We start from the raw sequence: 21,014 nt of genomic DNA on the forward strand, positions 1-21,014 counted from the left end.
ATTGTCACTTTAAGAGTCTGGTGACACACACATCCACAACTTTCAACCAAGCTTTTCTATAGCACACAAGAGTCTGTCCACATTGTAATCAGTAATCTAAATTCAAGCCCAGGTGGTGTACTGCTGCATACAAGTGATGTTAAATTTTTTTTTTGTTTGCATTGAAGATTTCAGGTTCAGATCTGTGTGGAACAAGAGTGTGTTGAAATCTGTGTAGACAGACACAGCCAGTTACACCCACACCCTGTTCAGTATTTTACTGTAATAACCAGCCATAGAAAAAGAGACTTCATTTGAGACTGGCCAATCAGATTCCCCTTAAAAAACCTAGTCCCACCCTCTGTCCGTCCCACTTCTCTAAATGAGGAAGTTCCCTGAGCATCACGGAGCGCCTGCAGGTCATTTTCACTCGCAAGAGTGACACAGCTTTTTGTTTGGTCAGAAGTCATTTCAGATGTAAACTCGTATCGTTAACAGACGTGTTGGAGGTGGATAATCTACACCAGGAAATAGTACGCACAGGGGTCATTTAGACTAAACAACTTTGTTTCTTCATCTTGTAAAAGTGAAAGTAAAAACTAACCAGACGAGTTAATATTTTCACAAGATAAAATGGCTTCAAAGCTTGAAGAGGAGCTTTGCTGTCCTGTGTGCTGTGACATCTTCAAGGATCCCGTTTTCCTGTCCTGCAGTCACAGCATCTGTAAAGCCTGTCTGCAGCAGTGCTGGGAGAGCAAAGGACACAGAGAATGTCCTGTCTGCAGGAGGAAGTGCTCAAAAGCACACTATCCTCCTAACATGGCGTTAAGGAACCTGTGTGAGGTTTACTTACAGGAGAGAAGTCAGAGAGCTTCAGCAGGGTCTGAGGTGCTCTGCAGTCTGCACAGTGAGAAACTCAAGCTCTTCTGTCTGGAGGATAAACAGCCTGTGTGTCTGGTGTGCCAATCTTCAAAGAAACACACCAACCACAAGTTCCATCCCATAGATGAGGCAGCATCAGACTTGAAGGTCAGTGACATCATTGACTCTTTGCAACAATTTTATTAAAGAAGTACAAGTGCAAAAAACATATTCAAAGTGCAAAGTCCTCCTGTCTGCAGTAATTTTAATGTTCATCACTCACCACTAGGTGGAGTCTTTACTCTGTACTATGTTGCATTGTTACACAATGGATGTACTGATGGTCATGAAACGTACACATACATACACACGCACACACACACACACACACACACACACACACACACACACAAATGTTTTTGTTAACTTCAGGAGCACCTGAGGATTAAACTAGAGCCCTTACAGAAGAAGCTGAAGGTCTTTAAAGAAGCAAAACTCTCCTGTGATGAAACAGCGAAACATGTTAAGGTGACGTCCTTCTGAATGTGTATAGCAGCACCATGAGAGTGTTGTTGACCATAACTGACTGGTGTTGAACTGTAGTGGACTGGAGTAATATGAATGGAGGGGGTACCACTGACTGGTGTTGAACTGTAGCAGAGATGGCAAAAGTACTCACTTCCCGTACTCAATTAGAAGTACAAATACTCAAGTAGAAGTAAAAAATCACTCTGGTAAAAGTAGAAGAACTGATTTAACTTCTTTACTCAAGTAAAAGTAACAAAGTACAGGCTTGGAAATGTACTTAAAGTATAAAAGTAAAAGTAGTCTTGTGAATGACAACCATTTTTTATGCAGCGGTATCTGGACCACACAAATAGAGTGCAAGAGTGCCAGTCTATCTTTTTAAATCTCCCCCTTAACCTGTTGGGCCATTTCTAGGCTTTCCCGCCCAACGTTGCACTGCCTATTTCAGAGGGCAGTGTGTTCTTTTGGCCTACCATCAAATGCTGGACATCTTTAGAAAGTTAAGATCATGTAGTTTCTTAGGAAGCACTGGCACAGAGTTACAGAGCCTAGAATATTGTTTTTTTCTTTCTGCCGGATAACAAGCATCTCTGAAATGACCACATTTCAGCCCTCTAGATCACTTGATATGATTTTAGAAACACAACTGAGCCCGAACACCAGGTCTTGCGAAGCTGTGTGCAAAAGTAGATCAATATAGAATGAAAAATGAGTACTTTAGACCATTATTTGCCAAGGTGTGCTCATGCGTTTTGTAATGCCCTATGGAAACTCCCCATAGGATTTTTGGTTACCCAAAATGCATACTGACAATAAAAGTATGCATTTCTGTGGTTTCTTGTAGACTATTTGGATTTGTAGGCCATGTCAGGTTCTGATAATGACTACACAAAATGGAATAATTATACAAAAGTCTCTATTTTTTGCATTTTCTTTGTTGGCTTCATGGGTGTTTATAAGATGGACAATACAACTAATATTGGATAACATGAATATTTAATAAGAGGTGGGTAAACAATTATGTGATCACAGTAAGGTGGACTGTGCCATGCCGTAGGCCTATCAGATTTTTAGAAGAGGCATTCAGAACATGTTTGATGATGGTGGAGGTTATTGTCCAATGTTTATATAATACAAGTGCCATGAAGTGGTTCATAGAGTGTTGATGAGTGTACATATTGTTATTGTGGATAATACAGTGTTATTTTTAAATGTTAACATTTTTATAAACTCTTTTGAGAGGAGGATAACCTATTTCTGAAATTTCAGGTGGGTAAACTGTGTTTAGCCTACTTGTGTTTAGCCTCCACTACATCCCTGTTCAAACTGCATCTACTTATTGCTAACGATATTGGCTACACTGCAGCTAGAAGTTAGGGAAGCACCAAAGGCGGAGGTGGAGAGGTGGAGGGCATTTTTTTCCCCCCACTAAACCATGCTTTATTTTTTGTGAACAATTGTTTTTTATTTTGAAATAGCAAAGAAGAAATCAAGTACAGAGGTACAAAGATAACTCCCGGTAACCACCCACCCCCTCCCCGAACCCTGTGGTAAACATCTGATTGACAAATAAATAGAGAGGTCTACACATACAAAAACGTCACATATAAGTACATGTACAGCCTCCCAAAATTATACAGAAAGATTGTCAGAAATAAAAGATTTAACATGGTCAAAAGCAGTACTCCATCTCATCAATGTTTGGGGTCTAGCCCCATGTATCCTAGCGGTTGACAGCTCCATCGAGATAATATCTAGCAGACTAAGAGCCCATAAACACCTACACATTAAGTGTGGGGGGTTCCAGCGGCTAACTAGCAACTTCTTAGCCGCTGTAAGAGCAGCAAGAAGAAGGCTTGTCTGAAAGAGTGTAAGTTCAAGCTCTGAGAAGTCAGTTAAGAAAAACAGGTTAGGAGTTAAGATGATATCTCTGTCCAACAAGATAGAAACATCATTAGCCAACTGTTGCCAGAAAGGTTTAAGAGCTGAACATTCCCAGAAAAAATGAATGAAGGTGCCCAGTGCCCCTTGTGGACATAAGATAGATAGATAGATAGATAGATAGATAGATAGATACTTTATTGATCCCCAGGGGAAAGTTGCAGTTAGGAGAGCTGGAAAGACGCATATAGGATCGTTTTAAAAGCGTTAAATACATTCTGTGTGCTAATTTCCCGTGTATCATCTGACATGGTTATGACTTACCATGTGTGCTCGGGAAAAGTGTCTTGTATATTAAATTGTAAGTCTTTTGACCAAACTGCAACTACTCCTAAAGGTTTGTATGAGGATTTGAGGAGAAAAGAATATATGGATGAAGCAGAGTTTAAAAGAATGTTGTTGAAAAACGTTAAATTACGGAGAGGATGTAGGCCTAGAGGCAACTCTGCATCTAAAGGGACCCCATAAGCACGGAGAGCTGACCTGATACGCAAATACATAAAGAACGTAGAGGCAGGAATGTTGTGGAGGGCATTTTTGACAAAATTTATTTGAGCGTGTCTCATTTCAGGGGCCGGATGCTTCGGAGCCTACTACTACGTGCTAACGTTAACGTTACTGCCATCAAGCTGCAATGACTAGCCGCGAATGAATGCCGCCCATATCTGTCGAGTCATCTTGTAGTGGTGCGTCAAGTGCAACGTAGCCTATATTCCCATCCGCTATTGATGACGCGAAAAATAACTAGATGTACCGCATAGCGGTACAAAATATGACCGCCGCTCAGTCCTGTACATCCGTTCCGCGAAAATAAATCACACTTCAATTTGTCTCCATATTTTACTCCATCCCCACTCTTGAAACTTTTGTGTATGCTTGTTTGGCATGCCTGAGTGTGTGCGGGCTGCACAGAAAGTACCCTACTGGTGCTGAAAAGGTGAATAGATTGTAGAATAGCCAAAGAAGATGTAGAATTGTTATAAAACCTTTTAAAATCTCTAAACAATCACAAGTAGGGCAGTTCATCACAGTTCATCCATTGCAACTGGATTGATGAAAGGTCACTTACACCTGTAGGCTACATTGTATTTGGGAAAAGCAAAAGGTATCAGCATAATGTTATTTATTTATTTATTTATTTATTTTTATGTATTTTTAAACAAAAACATCTCTGTCAGTTCCATGCCGCTTTCAACAGCTATCAAAACAAAGGTCATTTTTGATGGATGGATTTTTTGAATGTTTCTTCTTCTACATAAGATTTTAGTCATCTTTAGTTCATGTAATACTTTTATTGTCAATGCACAAATTAAGTAACAGTAGTCTGAAACGTTATTGTTAATGCACAAATTAAGTAACAGTAGCCTAGTCTGAAACGAAATGCTGTTTTACATCTAACCAGTGGTGCAAATAACTGACATGTCCAAATGGGCCTTGATGAAATGCGCCGCTAGACTGTTCATACACATTTTAACGGGCCAAAGTTGAAGAGCTTTTGTCCGCTATTGTTAGTGCAAATATAGGCTGATTCATGTTCCCTTGCATTGTTTAACTGAGGTCCATGGCTAGTCTGGCTTTCATCAGACCAAGCTCAATCTTTTAAGAAATCAAAAAATAAATATCGGGTGATCAGGCTGGGTTCACCCAGCCTAGTCCATAGGCACCTGATATTGTTTAATTTTCCGATTGAGATATACACGCCTGGCTATTCTAAATGCAAAAATGCATCAGGGAGTTATGACAAAACGGTAACTAACAAACTAGATCCTAATAGAAAGTTGTTAGCTTCCCTAAGCTACAGGTAGGATTATATAGTAGGCCTATTGACAAACATAAATTGTCAATAGGCTATGCTGGCTACAATAAATAAAATCTCCTTTGAAACCAATGGCTTACCTTACAGTATCAAGCGGACTTAAACTGTCATATCGCGGGCGAAAAGTTGTAATAACATTCACGCAGCCCATGAGTCAAGGAGCGCAAATGAAGTAGCCACTTCTAAATGGGACCTACTACACAGTAGCTTAAGGTGTTTTGCTAAAACAGCCATAATGAAATGAAGGTGTCATTGTTTGATACTTCACACACACGTTTTTTAATTTCACAGACTACAACTACCAAGCTGTAATCAAAGCACATCGATTCCCTCTCTCACACCCTGCACGCACTTAAAACAAAATAAACAGGCGCCTCAGTCTCACGATGTATAGGCAAAACTGCATCAGACCGGTGTAACGTTGGTAAATCTTCCATTGCACAGAATGATTTTGTAGCACGGCAATAAAATGACAGTCGAAGATACAAACAGTGCTGCTATACATTTGTTTGGTATAACCGCATTTATAGTTTTCTACAAATGCAATAAATCAAATGCCTCCATCACTCAACCAACGCTTAACGGTAACATTACCTAGGTCCTTATTGATATTACAAGATTAACGTATCTGCAGTAAAACCAAGCATGTCCCATAAACATCCCTCAGATTTATTTCGCTTCAAGAAGAAATGGGAATTACACTTCATGTGAACATCGCCCCCTATCCTTATTAGATGTTCACAATGTAAATTACAGTCCCTTGCATGAAGGCCCATTGTTTTTCCAACCCCTTTAACTTCCAACAAAAATTACGCCTCACTGCAACGATGCGCCATCTAGTGGACAAACGACTACTTCGCGCCAATACTGAAAATGCAGCCATGATGATGATGATGAATATTTATTTTGGCTTTCTTTAATCCTACTGATTTTCATTTTTAACAAATCACAAATGAGTGATTATGAGCCAGGCTTTATGTGGGCCCTTGAGACCAACATACCATAAAAGATTCACAGAGAACTGTGTTCGCCCTACCCTCCTGTCGGGGTCCAGTCCAGCGGGAGGCTGCAGATGAAAAACGAAAATGACGGTTCCATGCTATCCATATGGGGTACATGCTCACCAAGTTTTGTGTACCCCGGTCTTTCAGTGTCCCGAATCCTTGTTGGTGTAATGCCACTAAATGTACACATAAATTATTTTCTTTGTAAGGCCCCCCATGAACGAAAGTACACAAAACTTGGCATGCATTCAGAGGGTGTCATAATGATCCTACACTTTTAATTTTGTGCAGTTTTGACCTTGTCAGCCAGAGATATTGAGATGAAAACACCTAATTTTATGCTTTTAATTTTTAACTAGGTGGCTTATACATGAAATAAGTGGTAATGGGATGGGTTGACATGCCCCCTTAAGACCAACATACAAAAAAAGGTGGACCTCCTAGGCCCCTACGGGTTCTCGAGATATTCACAGAAAACTGTGTCTGCCCTACCCTCCTTTCGGGGTGCAGTCCAGCGTGGGGCTACAGATCAAAACGAAAAACGATGGTTCCATGCTATCCATATGGGGTTACATGCCCACCAAGTTTTGTCTACCCCCCGGTCTTTCAGTGTCCCGGGAATCATTGACGGAAATTTGGACATGCGAAAAAAAAAAAAAAAAAAAAAAAAAAAAAAAAAAAAAATCTGATTAAACCTTATATGACCGCCGCTTTGCTAAAAAGCGGGCGTCATAATAACGGTAGCCTAACTGCACTGAAATTATTTAAAACTAAAGTAACGAGCAAGTTTTGTAAAATGTAAGGAGGAGAAAGTACTGATATTCGTGTTAAAATGTAAGGAGTAAAGGTAAAAAATCGCCTCAAAAATAAATAGTAAAGTAAAGTAAAAATATCTGAAAAACCTACTTGAGTAGGCCTACAGTAACGAAGTATTTGTACTTTGTTACTTCCCATCTCTGAACTGTAGTGGACTGGAGTGATATGAATGGAGGGGAAACAAAGACTCCTTAAATTCTATAAAATGTATTATATTTAATATAGTAGTAGTATAGAAGTAACACTTCTGCTTTGTAAAGAAGGACATATAATAAGTCCTTCATTCTCACAGTCACATTCTGACAATAGACATTGTCACCTAACTAGGCCATGAATGAACATGCATGTGAACATGCATTTTCTACATATCAATAGTCATTTGTAAATTCATGATTAGGGTAAAGAAATCGTCCATTGTGTTTCAAAGAAAACTAATTGTATAAGGCCGCACTAGACATTAAACGCTAGACATGCTGCTAAAATTATTTGAATTAAATGGACTAAGACCAGCAGCAGAGAGGTAGATAAAGTATCAGGGTTGACATGTTGTAGCCTACACCAGATCTTAATTTCACCCTACCAGCAACCCTTCACTCAACACCCCCAAAATGTAACAAAATTACACAAGGAAACTGACTATTAATTAGAACGACCGACTGTACCTTTAACAATAAACCTTTATGACTGTTTATTATGTGTGTTATTCTAGACTCAGGCCCAGCACACAGAGAAGCAGATCAAGCAGGAGTTTGAGAAGCTTCACCAGTTTCTACGAGATGAAGAGGCAGCCAGGATAGCTGCACTTAGGGAGGAAGAGGAGCAGAAGAGTCAGATGATGAAGGAGAAGATTGAGAAGATGAGCACAGAGATCTCATCTCTTTCAGACACAATCAGAGCCATAGAAGATGAGAGGAGAGCTGATGACATCACATTCCTGCAGGTAAGAATAATTCTACCTTTGATTATAAATATTCTTTCATATTCATGTTTGATTACTGATCATAGCTATTTGTGCCTTTGGCTAATTAATTGGCATTGACATTCACATATGAATCTACAGTGTTGACGTAATTTATTTGTTATTTCCCAGAACTACAAGAGCACAGTGGAAAGGTGAGTGATCTGCCTCCTGTCTCTCTCTCTTCTCTGTGGTTCTGAACCCAAACCCACAGCAGCACTGACTCCTGAATGTCATTCCAGAGCCCCGTGCACACTGCAGGATCCAGAGAGGGTTTCAGGAGCTCTGGTCAACATGGCAAAGCACCTGGACAACCTGAAGGTCCAGATCTGGAAGAAAATGATGGGTCAGTATAATACACACACACACACACACACACATCTATTTGAAATGTTATCAGCAAAGTTGTCATGTGAAAACTTTGTTTCACAGTGTGTTCCGACCACATATCAGATATGTCATGTCATCATAATCTTTCATATGCATGACGGCCATATACTGTAGCATCACAATGAATATGAAGATCATGCTAATGATGCTTGCAAAAACATAAATATAGATTACAAACATACCTCTGCATTGACATCCCTGAACTGTCAAAGAGCCTGTGGAACCATCACCGAACATTATCACTAATTAAGCTGCTCTGACAGGGGCTATCAATTAAACACCGCTATAGGATAAAAAACAAATGATACCCAACCCTAGTTATATTACCTCTCCCCCCCTTTCCTCTTCATCAGTACATCTGGTAAAGGTCTAATGGAACTGTATAGACAAGCGGACTAAGGGAGACATACAGATGCATACAGATACCACAATCATTAACACATTTATTCTATTCCTATTATATCCTATATGCTTTAGATTGACTGATTTCATTTCGGTGTCAAATTCTGAGTGTCCTGCGCATGTTCATGTGTGTTATTTTATCTGCAGCTCCTGTGACTCTGGATCCCAACACAGCACACCCAGAACTTGTCCTGTCTGAGGATCTGACGAGTGTGAGATATGTTAAAGATAACCCACAGAGATTTGATGAGCATGCCTGTGTCCTGGGCTCTGAGGGCTTTAACTCAGGGACTCACTGCTGGGATGTGGAGGTTGGGCAGAATCTATGGTGGGCTGTGGGTGTGATGACAGAGTCTCTCCAGAGGAAGGGAGACTTTAGATCCAAGGGTGGACGTTGGATTGTGTTTTATCAAAGTAGTGAATATGAAGCATTTCATGGATCTCAGTCCTCCACTCTCAGCATAGTGAAGCAACCTCAGAGGATCAGAGTGCAGCTGGACTGGGACAGAGGAGAGCTGTCATTCTCTGACCCTGACAATAACACACACCTACACACTTTCACACACACTTTCACTGAGAGAGTGTTTCCATATTTTTTTCCTGGCACCTCCACACTGAGGATCTTACCAGTGAGTCCTCAGTAGCAGCAGAGCAGCACTGATGGAGCTGATGGTGTCTCTGACAGTAGGTGTGATGATGAGGGGGGAAGTCAGATAGGACGGGAGATCAGGAGGTTGTTCATTAATATTGTGTATGTGTGTCATGTTGAACGGTGTGGAATGAGTGGTCCTTTGTTAGACAACAGTGAACAAGGTTTAAGTATAATAGTGTATACACTAGATTTACTAATGTTCCACAGATGATCCTCATTGGTAAAATCTTAGGGGAAAGTCTCAGTCAATTTGTTTAATTTAACTGATTTATGTAACAGTTCAGTACAGTCAGTCCGGGTACTTCAGTGCATTTCATCAAACTGTGTCTTCTATCTTATCTTGGGCTTCTGTCTGTGTCTTCTATCGTAGTTTGGTCACCCATGTGTGTCCAGTGCTGAGAGTCCTGCTGCTCTAGATCATCTGTAGTTTGTCCCTCAGGTTTGAACAAGGACAACACAGACCCATTAGCTGTGGAGACTGGGCTTCAGCCCAACACCTTCCATGACCAACACTCCCACAAACACATGCAGCAATCTCAGACATGCACTGTGTGATTAATGTGATGTGAAAAGTGGGATATTCTTGGATAAATGTACAATGAATAAATAATTCATACAGGGAATATACCAATGTTATCTTTCTACAAAATAAATTCGCTGTTTTATGGCATAGTTTTATTTAATGAACTGATTGAAATTGCAATCCTGCCATCTGAATAAAGCTCTGTAAGCTGCATGTTGACGTTCTGTAAGGGATAATGTATAGAACGCCGGTCATTATTGGGAAAATAAGTCCCGACAGGGCGAACCGGACCCTGACGCACAGCGGAGGGGTCTTGTCCCGCCCTGAAGGGACTTATTTTCCCAATAATGACCGGCGTTCTACACATTATCCCACTTATTACACGGCTACTTGCCAAAACAAAATAATAAACTCCCCACGATATGACTTTAGCCTACATAGCCTAGCCTATTTGTTACCGTTCATTGTGGCATTTGCTGAAACAAATAGTTTGCAACAACACACGCTGAACTTGAATCAAACATTCTTTAGAACACAGCTGTTCAACTGTCTGCTTTCACTTTTGAATGAAGTTCCAGACCTTGCGTAGTGATATGAAATACCTGAATTAGAAGCACAAACTCCGTTGCCATTGACAGCGGTCATTATTTTTTTCAGAGGTCCTTTCCTCGGAAATAATGACCGCTAGAACTTTGGGAAATCCCATTCAAGTCAATGGAGCGTTCTACTTGCCTTGTGAAGAGCCGTGTAATAAGTGATGATAACTCTAATAATGGTAGTGAATTATAAAGGCAAACACATAGCATGCGTAAGGTAATGGTAAGGTAAAAGCAACGACCGAAATGCAGTGTTGAAACACGTGTATGAAACGTATTAAATATGCAAACACAGATCCGGTAGTTTGAAACCAAATGTTGACTGGTATGCACATGCTTGTGTGTGTTTTTGGAAAGCTAAATGTTGACGGGTATTGCTTGAAAGCTAAATGTTGTGGTATGCACATGCTTGTGTGTGTTTTTGGAAATAAATGTTGACGGGTATGCAAACACAGATCACATGCTTGTGTGCTTTTGGAAGGCTAAATGTTGACGGGTATGCACATGCTTGTGTGTGTTTTTGGAAGGCTAAATGTTGACGGGTATGCACATGCTTGTGTGTGTTTTTGGAAGGCTAAATGTTGACGGGTATGCACATGCTTGTGTGCTTTTGGAAGGCTAAATGTTGACGGGTATGCACATGCTTGTGTGTGTTTTGGAAGGCTAAATGTTGACGGACATGCTTGTATGCACATGCTTGTGTGTGCTTGTGTGTTTTGGAAGTCTTCATGCCCCATGTTGTATGCCTGTTGCTGTGTTTTGGAAAGCTTGTTGTGGTTTGTGTGTGCTTTTGTCTTCATGCCCTATGTGTGCCTGTTGCTGTCTTGTGTGGTTGTAGCCACCACTGGGTCCCAGTTTAAGCTATATGCTGAAGTAAAGAGACACAGAGAGAGAGTTCAGGTAAGTTAACGTGTCTGTGAGATAAAATAGGAGTTATGTAAAAATATTGTAAAATTACAAAATTATCTGATAGAACTGAAATGTATTTTCATCAACTTATCATTTTATTGGTTTCCTTTTTGTTGAATAATGCCTTTTTCAGTATGAACTGTTTTCCATGAAGGCAGCAATTTCAGCATTGAAGGGATGGAGATTGATTGGAAGTTATTTAATGTTTGATTTGTGCATTTCAAAAATAATGGTAAACACACACAGTTATCTAGTACTGCAGTCTGCAAAGCCTTTTTTATGAGTACATATCCACACAGTACTTAACGTACGGTGCACTGCAATGTCTTTATGTTCACTGATTATTGTGCTTTAATTTGCAAGTTGTATTTTTGTGGAACATTTTAAAATCAATCCTCAGATATTCCACCGTGTTTTTAAAAAAATATATGACATACAACAGGATAGTGGACCTGGCCAAAACTTGATACAAATCAGGCTTCAGAATTTCATAATTGCCCTCCATTCAATTTAAGAATTGGAATTTGAATTGAATTGGGTCCGCCCCACAGGAAGTTGAATTTGAATTGGAAAGATAGGAAGTGGAATCAAGTTCATGGCAATTCCACAGTCACACAACCGAAAGAATGTGTTGGATCTCATTTACATTAAGTGTTGGGAAGGTTACTTAATTGTAACTGTAATTGGCTACTGTTATAAGTTGTAAGTTGTGTGTATGTATGTATTGTGATGTATATGAATTTCTTTGAATTTCATTGAATTTCAATTCTATTTTCTTTAATTCAAATTCTAATTTTAATTCTAGATCCTGTTTTTGACGTTATAATTAAATTAAAATTCAGGTTCAGGTTCAGGTTGCTTTATTGGTACCCATAGGTAAACTAGGTTTACAGTCTACTGTAGGAGGCAGGACATCATTCACACTTTGTAAAAACATATAAACAGACAGTACAGCATGGAGAAAAAACATATGACATAAGACATATGAAAAATATAAACGGACAGTAGAACATGAATAAAAACATATGACATACAACATATAAAACAGACAACAGATACTACAGCTAGTACATGACCAAGGTGCTTGTGCGTTATGTGCAAGTAATTCTACAGTTTGTTCAACAGAGTGATTGCTGCTGGGACAAAACTGTTTTTTAATCTTGTAGTCCTACATCTAGCTACTATTAGCCTCCGTCCAGAAGGGAGATACTGGCATTCCCTATTCAAAGGGTGTAGGCCATCTTCTAAGATGGCCATAGCTATCCGCTGTAGTTGTTTTAGCATACAGGGATGTGGGGTGCAGCTGGGACTCACCAATCAGCTTACTTGACCATCTTACAATTTGATTTAAACTATTCTTGTGTTTAACTGAAGAAGACCCAAACCATGACACAAAGGAAAAAGATATAATGGATTCGATAAAAGAATGATATATTTTATATAATATTGTCATCATGGTCTTGTCTATGAAAGTGGCACAGTTTTCTCAGGCAGTACAGGCACTGTTTTTCTTTTTTACAGACGGCTTCACAGTTCTTCTGGAAGTTTAATTTAGAGTCAATAATTGTCCCTAGATATCTATATAATTACTTCATCCACTAGTTGACCCTTTATAGTCATGGCCTCTGTGGTGAGCAAACAGAACTCCATTCAGAACTCTGTTCACCTTTACTCTCTGAGTCCTGTTTCATTCCATCATTTATTCAAGAATTTAATTGGAATTTAGGACTCATTCTCAATTCTGAATTTAATTGGAATTTAGGACTCATTCTCAGTTCTGAATTTTGCATAAGCCTGATACAAATGGCATGCTAAATTGTGTAAAGTTAAATTGTGTAATCTGGGAGAGTAGTTATTATCTAATCTCTATTATCTCACAGTACAAGAGCACAGTAAAAAGGTGAGTGATCGGCAGGCTCTAAAGATAATGGAAATCCTGGAAAAGTCATGACAACCTTTGTCTCCTGCCACTCCCGTCATCCTTCATTGGCCCATTAAATCATGTTTAAATGAGGAAGTTAATGACAGACGTCTGCATTTGACTTCACAGAGGTGATACAGGACATGGTTTGAGCATTTCTGGTAAGAAGGAATTTAGAAACTATATGTTGAGTCATTTTACATCTAAAAGAGGGGTTGATAATGAACTGTAATTGGGGAAAACTTGAGACTGTGTTTTCATCTTGTTAAAGTCAAAGCAAAATCTGTTAAACCAGACGGAGGATTTTGACTGGAGAAATACATGGCTTCCAACTTGGAGGTTGACTTCACCTGTCCTGTGTGCTTCGACATCTTCAAGGACTCTGTGGTCCTCTCCTGTAGTCACAGCTTCTGTAAAGTATGTCTGCAGCAGTGCTGGGAGAGCAAAGGATCCAGAGAATGTCCTGTCTGCAGGAGGAGGTCATCAAAGGAGGTTCCAGCCCCAAATCTGGTATTAAGGAACCTATGTGAGACCTTCTTACAGGAGAGAAGTCAGAGAGCTTCAGCAGGGTCTGGGGAGTTCTGCAGTCTGCACAGTGAGAAACTCAAGCTCTTTTGTTTGGACGATGAACAGCCTGTGTGTGTGGTGTGTAGAGACTCAAGACAACACACCAACCACAAGTTCCAACCTCTTGATGAAGCAGCATCTGACTTCAAGGTGAGTCATATTTATTGCTTTACAATGTCTCACTATATCCCTTTGGCTTGAATAAGGAAATTTTGTGCATGGCCATAAAGCTACCATGAACGGGAATCATGATGGTTTGTTCCTTCATTATGTAAATCTCGGACTGAATTGACCCCTAAAACGGACGAATCGGAACAAAGACCGATTGATGCAAACCATCCCTCTGATCACTGCCCCATTTCACATGTTACCACTTTGAGTTGGAGATTCAAGACGAAGTTGCTGTAACATTGTTGCTGTAACATTATAACCATGAGGGGGGCACTTGATATAATATGTTTTAATCTCCAACCTATAATAATAAGGTTGTGCATGGGCTTGTAAGTAACATCTGAGCATGTTTTTGACAGGCCAAAGTTGCATATCTCCAATGTTAACATCAAAGAAGAAAGTAAAATACTTTGTTCATCCATTCTATGTCATCTTTAAAGGTACAGTCAAGGTGCATTGCGCAGGAAGTTGTGTTTGTTTATGTTTATATTTAAATTTATTAGCAGATTATTAGAGACTTTTGGGCAAAAAACATGCATTACATTTTAACTAAGGGCGAAATGAACAACGGCAGAGAGGAAGCTCCTACAGGCTGCCCCCTACCTCTAGTATTCCTACAGGCTGCCCCCCCTCTGAGTATTCCTACCTCTAGCTCCCCCCTGCCCCCCACCTCTAGTATTCCTACAGGCTGCCCCCTACAGGCTGCCCCCCACCTCTGGTATTCCCTACAGGCTGCCCCCCACCTCTGAGTATTCCTACCTAGGCTGCCCCCCCTCTAGTATTCCTACTGGTATTCCCCCCCCTACCTCTACTATTCCTACAGGCTGCCCCCCCCCTACCTCTAGTATTCCTACAGGCTGTATTCCTACAGGCTGCCCCCCCCCCTACCTCTAGTATTCCTACAGGCTGCCCCCTACCTCTGCCCACAGGCTGCCCCCCACCCCCAGTTTCAGGTGCCTGGGCTGAGGGATTTTTACAGTGTACTCACAGAATGGGCAGTATGTGGTTGTGAGGAGATGATTGCTGAATGCAGCAAAAACAATTATGGGCTTCAAATCGTGTGAAATCCCTGACTGCACCATTAACATTTACCATCATAGAAGACAAAATACTGCTTATCATCATAACACAGTTAATTTTCCTTAGACACATGTTATGTTGTTCTGATGCATACACAATACTGTAGTAGCCCAACTATTAGCCGAAGTTTATACATTGATTTTTCAAAATGTCTTCAGCTATGAGGTTAATACATGAGGCAAGTTAATGTGGTATTAATATGGTTTTGTTTCTTTAACTTAACTTAATAAAAAAATGCAGTTTATACACAATGCAGCTAATACATGGGAAATTACTATATTAAAGGACACACACACACACACACACGCACACTTGAAATAATTTGTTTTGTTTACTTCAGGGAAAACTGAAGATTGGACTAGAGGTCTTACAAAAGAAGTTGACGGAGTTTGAACAGGCAAAAATCAGATGTGGTGCAAAAGAAAAATGCCTTAAGGTGAAAATGAACATTTATATCAAAATTCTTATCATTGCTATTATGATGGTGAGTTTTCCAAATAGTAATGTGTCTGCAAAGGAAAAGGCTTGTGCAAGAAGTGTGAAGATATGTTGATGAAAATTGTAATAAGGAATATTCATCAATCACCGTTGTACACACAAGGGTCCCTATTGTACGCCGAGCGCGACACAAGTCCTGTTCATATCTTGCACCCAATTCAGTTAGGATTTTTTGCCATGCGCTCCACTTTAATTGCACATTGCGTCCACGGGTGTGTCAATTAAGGTGTGGTCTGGATCCAAATCGTTATATTACACCCTCTAAAAATCATTACGCCACTGACCTGGTCTAAAGCGCATATAAAGCACAGCTGAAGACACACTGTCACAAGATGTAAGCAGTCCCTTAGTAACAAGTCATCTGCAGTCATCTGCACTAGAGCTTGAAATGTCTCTGTAATATTTAGTATCCCACTCTGTGTCTGTTACCACTTGCTTTACCAGCACCTGCATATGCACTTCTGTTACCGCCGTGAGATTCTATTCTTAATTCTTTGGGCCACAGTTATTTTATGCTGTGATATGTCAGGTCCAGGTGTAACATACAGAGATTAAGGATCATGGTTTCATGCGTGAATCCTTCCATTGACACTTTTACAATATTGCAGATTCAGGTACAACAAACAGAGACACAAATAAAACAGGAGTTTGAGAAGCTTCACCATTTTTACGAGATGAAGAGGCAGCCAGGATAGCTGCACTGAGGGAGGAAGAGGTGCAGAAGAGTCAGATGATGAAGGAGAAGATTGGGAAGATGAGCAGAGAGATCTCATCTCTTTCAGACACAATCAGAGCCATAGAAAAGGACATAGGAGCTGATGACATCACATTTCTTCAGGTATGGTAACATTTCTTAGCCTCCAAATTAATTCTCTGAACCTCTCAGTGCACTTTTGATTGTCATAGGACATTACCAGCACTGAAATTAAACATTAAAATCTTTTTGTAACTAAAACAACCACATCTTGTAAATGAAAGTTTTAAATGCAGTTGTTCCTGGGATTTAACTGATTTTGGAGAACCAAATGGATCTGCTAGAGCAAATTCAAAAGTGCCTGGTCACATTAACGATTATATTGATCTATTTGTTATATTACAGAACTACAAGAGCACAGTGGAAAGGTGAGTGATCTGCCTCCTGTCTCTCTCTCTTCTCTCTCTTATGACCCCAAAGCAGCAGAATCCTCTGAGACCCTCCCCATATCCTGCATTCACAGTTACCATCAATATACAGACCTCTTCGATGTTTGTAAATATCCAGAGCCTAGATTGGGTGTGCGCAGCATGGAGTTAGAAAAATAGCCAATAGACCGGCATGTTGAGCTGTCAACGTATGCACTGGACCCCAGGACCGCAAACCGTACCTCAATTAGTCTAAGATAATGACAATTGTCTGCCTGATCCTGAGAAGTAGTACCCATACAAATGTAATCTATGACTGTACCAATACAAATATAATCTATAAGGCCCTTTCTCTCCCCATATCAATCAACATTGTTGGTTTCTATTCAATCAAAACTCTCATAAAAGGAGGAGCAATTCAAAGTTCCGTATGTGCCCGTAATGTATGGACTTACAGTTAGGCTCATACGTTTTTGAACCCATGCTAAAGTTGACTACAAAGAGGAACATGAAATGTATATTCCTCCTTTTAGTCAATTTAAGCATGGGTTCAAAAACTTATGAGCCTAACTGTATGTGTTTGTGGATGAAAGACTTGAATCAGGAATATTTTCTTTTGAATCAAGGGCTCTTTTATTCTCCTTTTCTCTGGCCTCTTGCTACCTTTCCTCTTGCTCTCTCTCTCTCTCTCTCTCTCTTGCTCTTCTGGATAAATCCATTCTGCTCTTGGGTCTCTCTCTCTCTTTCTCTAACATATACCATGTTGTAGTTTACTTGCCTACCTTGCATTCACTGTAACTGATACATTGATGATGACATTGTTTTGTAATTCAATTAATTGTTCATTCATCCACTATTCATACATATCCCCTTCTGTGCCATGCCACTACTCTGCCACTAGCTGATAAACTACTTGGTAAAATGGCGTCAGATTAATCATAATTTCTCACAATATTTAGCACTGCCTTCCTTCGCAGCCAACACGATTCTCTTCCAGAGAGGCATAGAGCTTCCTTACAAGTTTATTGTTGCAGATTCAATAGATTTGAAGACTCTTTTGTTCCTGTATCAATTAAACATCTCAACAGCCACTAGAATAGAATAAAATAAGATGTGGTAACAGAGGCTGCATCCATCCTCAGGAGTATATTTGTTCATTGTATTATTTATTTGCTGGTATCTATTAATCTATTTTTACATCCTTACCTAAGTATTTGATTGATGCGCATAATTAGGTCTATCTAGGTTTAATTACACTGTTGTTGGAGTTGAGTCTATCTGGCTGACTGGCTGGCTCCCTGTCTATCTATATTCTAGAGCCCAGTGGAAACTGCAGGATCCAGAGAGCGTTTCAGGAGTTCTGATCAATGTGGAGAAACACCTGGGCAACCTAAAGTTCAGAGTCTGGGAGAAGATGCAGGAGCACTGTAAGTCTGTCCACACACACACACACACTGCAAACATCTGGACCATCTGAGCTTTGCCGTCTGCATTAAAATAAAGAAGGTTGTTTAGCACAGTACCTACATCTCACAGACACAAAAGAAATACATAGTCATGAAGGACATTTCATCTGCCCCCCCCCACCCCCTTTCTCTCTGTCTCTCTCAGGTCCTGTTGCCGCCCCCAAGGAGGAGGCTCAGGCAGTGTATGGTAGGCTTGGGATGGAATATGTATTGATATTTTACACTAGAGGAAATAGAAGTAAATAAATAGACCAACCCTTAAATAGCTAAGTAGTATAACATACAGTGGACAGCTATCTCTCTCTCTCTCTCTCTCTCTCACACACACACACACACACATTTTGTATATCACAAATAGGTTTGCTTGTTGTACCAGTTAACAGAAATAGCTGTTTTCCTGAGACCTGACTCTGTAACTTTTCATCTGAGAACTTTTTGTCTGACATCTGATGTCTGACACATGACTGTGTAATTCCGTAAACTTGACAGAGGTTTTCCTGAGACCTGATGCCTTTTCATCTGATGTCTGACACCTGAGTCTGACAGCTGAGAATGTCCTAAAATGTACACCGTACACACAACTAACAACATCCTTCAACTACAATATTTTGCATTTCAATCTTCCTTCAATGATTATATCTCACATCTATACCATATGGTTGGATCCCCTACTGTGATGTGTTTAGAATGTGCTTTATTTTCCTGATAATTGTACACCTAAAATAGCTTCTGTTTTTTGGCCATATCACACGTACATCAATTTGCAATCAAGGCCACATTACCACCTCGAATGTGCATTATTCTTCTGATAACCGAACACAATCACATCCATTATCCCTTCCTGATGTTATTGATATTAGTTTTTTCAACATGAGCAGACATTTTTGTCATTTTTCAGTTTGTAATGACCATATAGTGTTTTATCTTTACATTTATCACAGAATTTGTGTTGCCCGATGCAGTGGGAGGGGATGGTGGTGGGTTTCTCAGTGCCAGAGCTCTGTATGACTACCAAGCTGGTGAGTATACGGAGCGACAAGTCCATCATGATTCCTCCCAGGATAGACCCAGGATAGACTTTACAACATGCATGCAATTATGATAAACAGTTTTTTCTTTCATCTTTTCTTCCTTCAACAGAGGATGATGATGAGATCAGTTTTGACCTAGATGACATCATAACTGAAATAGAGTTGATTGGTGGAGGCTGGTGGAGAGGAGTTGGCCCTGATGGCCAGTATGGAATGTTTCCTTCCAATTATGTTGAATTACTGGGGGCTGGGGGGGCTGGCGTGCCCACTGCCCCACTAGAGGAGAGCCTTGCCTCATCAGAGACATCCTCTGTCCCTCCTAAGAAAACTTCTAAAAAAAACAAAAAAACACCGTTATATAAATATTTTCTGCGTATGTGATTTTCTGTAATTGTGTCATTGGTTATGGGAAATGCACTGCTTTCTCTTACCTATTTCAAAGATGTGGGTGTGTTTAATCAGATCTCCTCTCTTACACCAAACCACGAGATGCTACTGTACTTCACGCATTCAGTGCAGAGATGTGAAGAGAATATCATTAGCTGGTCTTAGAAAGCAAATTGCAACTATTACTATTAACACATCTAATTCTGATTCATTCTTTGCTCTGGTTCTTATTGCTGTTTTAAAAGTACCCCAAATATGTGCAATATACAGCTACACATTCTCCAGACCCGTGCCCTGATAAACCCTATGCAAATAGTCTGTGTAACCCCATGTTACGTTGTGCCTTGCGCTCCCCTACTTACTGCCTGAGAAGGAGGAGGAAGGATACAAGGAAGTTTATTGTCACATGCATATAGTTACTGGAAGTAAGAAATGCAGTGAAATTATGTCTGGTGTCAGCCTTTTTGTGCAAAGTGGGGGTAAAAAGTGCAGTAGAAGAGGGGTTTAGTAGATTAAGTGGCAAGGGCTGCATAAGAAAGGTGGGGGAGGATTGAATTGGGGGCACCAACAAGGAGCACCCAAGAGCAACAGGGGCAAGGAAAACTCCCTTACCAAGGAAGAAACCTTGGGCAGATCCACGGCTCAAGGGGGCTAACCCAACTGCCAGGGGTCTTGGTGTGTGTGTTGGGGGGATGACAGGGGAGATGGGATAGTGTACTGTGTATGTGGGGAGAGGGCAGTGTGCAATATGTGTGTTGGAGAAGCTTCCTCATGAGACAATGTGCTGTGTATTGGGGGGCGACAGGTGTGCTGTAAGTATGTTGGGGATGTGTTGGGGATGTGTTGGGGAAGCTTCCTGATGAAATAATGTGCTGTGTATGTAGGGGAGAGGGGGGGCAGTGTACTGCAAGTATGGTGAAGGGACTTACTATTGCAAGCAGAGGACTGTATGTATGATGTATGTGCGTGATGAAGATGTGTGTGTGGGCGGGAGGGGAGTGTAGCAGTGACTGTGTGTGTGTGTAGTGTGCGTGTGGGTAGGTGGGGGCAGTGTGCTGTAAGTATGTAGAGGATGTGTGTTGGAGAAGATCCTGAATGTATGTGAGGTGATGACAGTGATGATGTAAGTGTGTGTGTTTTTTGTGTGTGTGTGTTGGGGATGGGGGTGGGGTGGGGGGCAGAAAGGCTAGGCAATCAAGGACATGGGTAGATGGAGGAGAAATCAAAAATAATAAATAAAAAGTTCTATGGAGATGTGCAAAGTGTGTGTGAGTAAACTGTTTACTATGATTTACTACAGATGTGCAAAGTGTGTGTGACTAAACTGTTTACTATGTTGTTAGTCGCTTTGGCTAAAAAGCGTCAGCCAAATGTAATGTAATGTAATGTAATGAGT

General features: G+C 40.4%; 3 protein-coding genes across 4 annotated transcripts; all 3 read left to right on the top strand.

The window, feature by feature from the left end:
• The first annotated feature begins 433 nt into the window (after window positions 1-433).
• Window positions 434-9,970, top strand: LOC125292005 (E3 ubiquitin-protein ligase TRIM39-like). Its single transcript, XM_048239066.1, has 6 exons — window positions 434-1,008; window positions 1,273-1,368; window positions 7,655-7,885; window positions 8,036-8,058; window positions 8,146-8,249; window positions 8,843-9,970. Exons 1-6 carry the CDS (start codon window positions 613-615, stop codon window positions 9,337-9,339), a joined length of 1,347 nt encoding a protein of 448 aa, XP_048095023.1. The 5' UTR covers window positions 434-612; the 3' UTR covers window positions 9,340-9,970.
• A 3,408-nt stretch (window positions 9,971-13,378) lies between these two features.
• On the top strand, window positions 13,379-16,444 carry LOC125292006 (E3 ubiquitin-protein ligase TRIM35-like). 2 transcript variants are annotated; one of them, XM_048239067.1, is made up of 4 exons: window positions 13,379-13,457; window positions 13,568-14,013; window positions 15,455-15,550; window positions 16,221-16,444. In XM_048239067.1, the coding sequence occupies exons 2-4, from the start codon at window positions 13,618-13,620 to the stop codon at window positions 16,305-16,307; spliced, it is 579 nt and encodes a 192-aa protein (XP_048095024.1). In that variant the 5' UTR covers window positions 13,379-13,457; window positions 13,568-13,617; the 3' UTR covers window positions 16,308-16,444. The 2 variants fall into 2 exon arrangements, with proteins under 2 accessions (XP_048095024.1, XP_048095025.1); XM_048239068.1 differs by having other exon boundaries at window positions 13,438-14,013.
• On the top strand, window positions 16,346-20,060 carry LOC125292293 (drebrin-like protein B). The gene is made up of 6 exons (XM_048239510.1): window positions 16,346-16,450; window positions 16,712-16,734; window positions 18,052-18,161; window positions 18,346-18,387; window positions 19,142-19,219; window positions 19,341-20,060. The coding sequence occupies exons 1-6, from the start codon at window positions 16,346-16,348 to the stop codon at window positions 19,610-19,612; spliced, it is 630 nt and encodes a 209-aa protein (XP_048095467.1). The 3' UTR covers window positions 19,613-20,060.
• Window positions 20,061-21,014: the final 954 nt, after the last annotated feature.

Source organism: Alosa alosa, chromosome 3 (genome assembly GCF_017589495.1).
Source record: "Alosa alosa isolate M-15738 ecotype Scorff River chromosome 3, AALO_Geno_1.1, whole genome shotgun sequence".
Taxonomy (NCBI): Eukaryota; Metazoa; Chordata; class Actinopteri; order Clupeiformes; family Clupeidae; genus Alosa; species Alosa alosa.

What these genes read in the sequence shown, in the direction of transcription:
- LOC125292006 (XM_048239067.1), top strand. Translation starts at nt 13,618, where the DNA reads ATGGCTTCCAACTTGGAGGTTGACTTCACCTGTCCTGTGTGCTTCGAC. An exon ending in AAGCAGCATCTGACTTCAAG is followed by an intron (nt 14,014 to 15,454) that starts GTGAGTCATATT and finishes TGTTTACTTCAG; the next exon opens with GGAAAACTGAAGATTGGACT. An exon ending in CAAAAGAAAAATGCCTTAAG is followed by an intron (nt 15,551 to 16,220) that starts GTGAAAATGAAC and finishes ACAATATTGCAG; the next exon opens with ATTCAGGTACAACAAACAGA.
- LOC125292005 (XM_048239066.1), top strand. Translation starts at nt 613, where the DNA reads ATGGCTTCAAAGCTTGAAGAGGAGCTTTGCTGTCCTGTGTGCTGTGAC. An exon ending in ATGACATCACATTCCTGCAG is followed by an intron (nt 7,886 to 8,035) that starts GTAAGAATAATT and finishes GTTATTTCCCAG; the next exon opens with AACTACAAGAGCACAGTGGA. An exon ending in TACAAGAGCACAGTGGAAAG is followed by an intron (nt 8,059 to 8,145) that starts GTGAGTGATCTG and finishes ATGTCATTCCAG; the next exon opens with AGCCCCGTGCACACTGCAGG.
- LOC125292293 (XM_048239510.1), top strand. Translation starts at nt 16,346, where the DNA reads ATGAAGGAGAAGATTGGGAAGATGAGCAGAGAGATCTCATCTCTTTCA. An exon ending in GGAGAAGATGCAGGAGCACT is followed by an intron (nt 18,162 to 18,345) that starts GTAAGTCTGTCC and finishes TGTCTCTCTCAG; the next exon opens with GTCCTGTTGCCGCCCCCAAG. An exon ending in TCTGTATGACTACCAAGCTG is followed by an intron (nt 19,220 to 19,340) that starts GTGAGTATACGG and finishes TTCCTTCAACAG; the next exon opens with AGGATGATGATGAGATCAGT.